At 40.4% G+C, this 3064-nt stretch overlaps 1 protein-coding gene across 1 annotated transcript; it reads right to left on the bottom strand.

Moving 5' to 3' along the window:
• Window positions 1–789: 789 nt before the first annotated feature.
• LOC114110129 (olfactory receptor 10G9-like) lies at window positions 790–1725 on the bottom strand. The gene has a single exon (XM_027959882.1). It carries the CDS (start codon window positions 1723–1725, stop codon window positions 790–792), a length of 936 nt encoding a protein of 311 aa, XP_027815683.1.
• Window positions 1726–3064: the final 1339 nt, after the last annotated feature.

Below are 3064 nucleotides of genomic sequence, written 5' to 3'. Positions count from 1 at the left end.
AGAAACTTCAGGGCTCTATGAAGGTGGTGATGATTCCCAGTATCTGAAAGGAGCCTCTCAGAGCCACAGGTTGTCCTGGCAGACATACCTAGAGAGATAGCAAGTTGCTCAGAAGTGTGGGACTCTCAATGTGGGAGCACTGACCAGGGTCAAATGTGCTGGGAAGAGGACTAGTTACTTTGGGACCTTCACGTACAACTCACACATACATATACACAGACACACACACACAGCCACATAAAGAACTGAGGAGACAGGTACACAACTGCATCCATGAGAAAGTTGCCTCCGATAATTCATGCTATCCTTGAACTGTGTCCCCAAAATTCTATATCCCCAATTTGTGTGCATAAGACATAAACTAAAAAGTATATTGTCAATGTAAGTATATATAAATAATTCATTCCTCTGCATCCAAGATCCAGGTTAAATATTTCCTTCTTAAAAAGGTAAAAATGATGTCATAATCAATTCTAAGTCAGCAAAACTAGAGGAAAAGTAAAAAGAAACATGTTACAGATAATGAGTGAATAGCATGTTCACAGTAAATTTAAAAATTGCAATTTTTAAATTCCTTAAAAAAATCTGTGAAACAAATATTTTTTAATAATAAATAATGAAACAAATATTTATAAGTATTTTGTTTAAAGTTTAATATTGAGAACTATTGACAAAATACATTTCACATTGAAAAAATTATATTGCTATATTATGCTATACTATATTTCTATGATATATTATACTATTTAATGCTGTATTTTTTAAATGAGCAAGTCTACATTGCAGAGATCATTTGCTCTGTGAATATATTACTTTGCCTTTAAGCTTGAGCAGAGCTTTCTTCACTTCCTTGTTCCTCAGGGTGTAGACCACAGGGTTCAGAAGGGGCGTCATCACAGTGTAGAAAACAGCCACAATCCTGTCCACAACCTCCTTGGAGCCTGGTCTCAGGTAAATGAAAACAAGGGGACCATAGAAGCAAAGGACCACAATGCAGTGGGAGGCACAGGTCTGGAAGGCTCTCCATCTTCCCTCTGACGTGCGGATCTTCAGGATGGAATGGACAATGGATACGTAGGACAGCACTATCAGGAAAAAACAACCTAAGGCCACCATCCCAATGTTGACAAAGATCACCATCTCCACAGTGGACGTGTCTGCACAGGCCAGTTTGAGGATGGCTGGTGCATCACAAATGTAATGCTGGATCTGGTTGGGCCCGCAGAACGGCAAACGGAATGTCGGTGTGGTCTGGGCAGCAGAGTGCAGAGAGCCACTGAGCCATGTGATTGTGGCCAGGATGGCACACGTCCTCCCACTCATCATGCTGGCGTACCTGAGAGGGTGACTGATGGCCAGGAAGCGGTCATAGGACATAACGGTGTAGAGGAAGCACTCGGTGCTGCCCAGGAAGTCAAAGGAGTAAAACTGGGCCACACAGCTGGGAAAGGAGATAGGACTGCCTTCAGGTGATACCAGGGTCATCAGCATTTTGGGCACAGTGACTGTGGAGTACCACATGTCAATGAGGGACAGGTTGCTCAGGAAGTAGTACATGGGGGTGTGCAAGTGGGGATTCACTATAATCACCAGCAGGATGAGTAGGTTCCCCACCACAGTGAGGACATAGATCACCAGGAAGATTCCAAAGAGGAGCGTGTCCAGCTCTGGTGCATGGGGAAGGCCCGTGAGGATGAACGTTGTCACTAGGCTCATGTTTGTCATTTCTCCAGGCTTTTGGTCTCTCTCTCTCTATGGGAATAACAAGGGCACCCAGCATTTAGTCGAGAATTGACAACTCATTCTATATATGAAATCTGCATCATACGTCATACATAATTCTAGTTATATTCCACTTTGCTTATCACAAATCTCCTTTGTAAAAGGAGATGGAATGTTTTCATCTTCTCTCTCTCTCACTCTCAATGACATAGAGTCATACACAGATATATGCAAAAAAATTGGTAGAAATTCATTGTAAATTTATCTTGGTGTATCATAAATATCACTAACTTAGTACCATAAAACAATGCAAGTTTTCTATTTGGTATTCTCTGTGCGTCATGTCAGCTTGGTCCTCTGCTCCAGGCTTCACAATGTTGAAACCAAAGTTTCAGCTTGTTCTCTAATCTCGCCTGAAGCTCAGGATCACCTGTCTCAGTGAAGATGTCAGTACAAAATAAGATAATAAATATAAGGTATTTAGTAAAGTGCCTACGTTAATAGGTACTCAATAAATGATAGCATACTATATGAATCTGCTGCCTTATTTTTTTAATGTATGTATATAGATATATGGAGAGAGAGACAGACAGAGAGGTGAGTAGAGAGGGAAAGTAAATTCTCATTGTGCTATAGAGACTCATCAATTTCACAGCTACTGGGGAAGATTTCACACTGTTGTTGGTACTCTTGTCTCACTAACACCACTACCTGCTTTTATAGGAAATACTCTCAGAGCAAGCTAAGTCTAAACTCCATATAGAATCCCTACAGCCTCCCATATGATCCAAGAAATAGCAACCCTCATAACACTACTGGCCGCATGCTTGGCTTATTGTAGATAGTCTTTCGTGAGGCTCTAAGAACATAAACTTCACGTGTCCTCCCAACTACAATCCACTGGGTAGGGACTGGCTTCTAGTATATTGACACATATTGCTATCTTAAATATCTAACTATTTTACAGTATTGGCTTTGTTAGAGATGATACTCCTCCCCCCACCTTCTACTCCTCATATTCATAAATCCAGGTGATGCCCTCATAAGAGAAGACAATTCCATCAAGTATCAGATTCTTATTTAAGACCTACTACTTGTGACAAGAAATACAGAACCATTGTAAGATTAAAGAACCTATGATAGCATAACATCAAGAAACTTTGAAATTGTGTACTATGGAAAGTGAGGCAGAAATGATGGTTTTAATTTAATCCAAAATATTGTCAAGGTCAAGACTGATAGTATATTTCAAGTGAAGACTCATCAACATGACAGAAATGAGGTTCTCTGCTCTTAGCAAAACCCATACACAACAGATCCTATCTCCATATAATGTGCCTTA

Source organism: Ovis aries, chromosome 21 (assembly GCF_016772045.2).
Source record: "Ovis aries strain OAR_USU_Benz2616 breed Rambouillet chromosome 21, ARS-UI_Ramb_v3.0, whole genome shotgun sequence".
NCBI lineage: Eukaryota > Metazoa > Chordata > Mammalia > Artiodactyla > Bovidae > Ovis > Ovis aries.
This window is presented reverse-complemented; position numbering and strand designations above follow the sequence as displayed.

What these genes read in the sequence shown, in the direction of transcription:
- LOC114110129 (XM_027959882.1), bottom strand. Translation starts at nt 1,725, where the DNA reads ATGACAAACATGAGCCTAGTGACAACGTTCATCCTCACGGGCCTTCCC.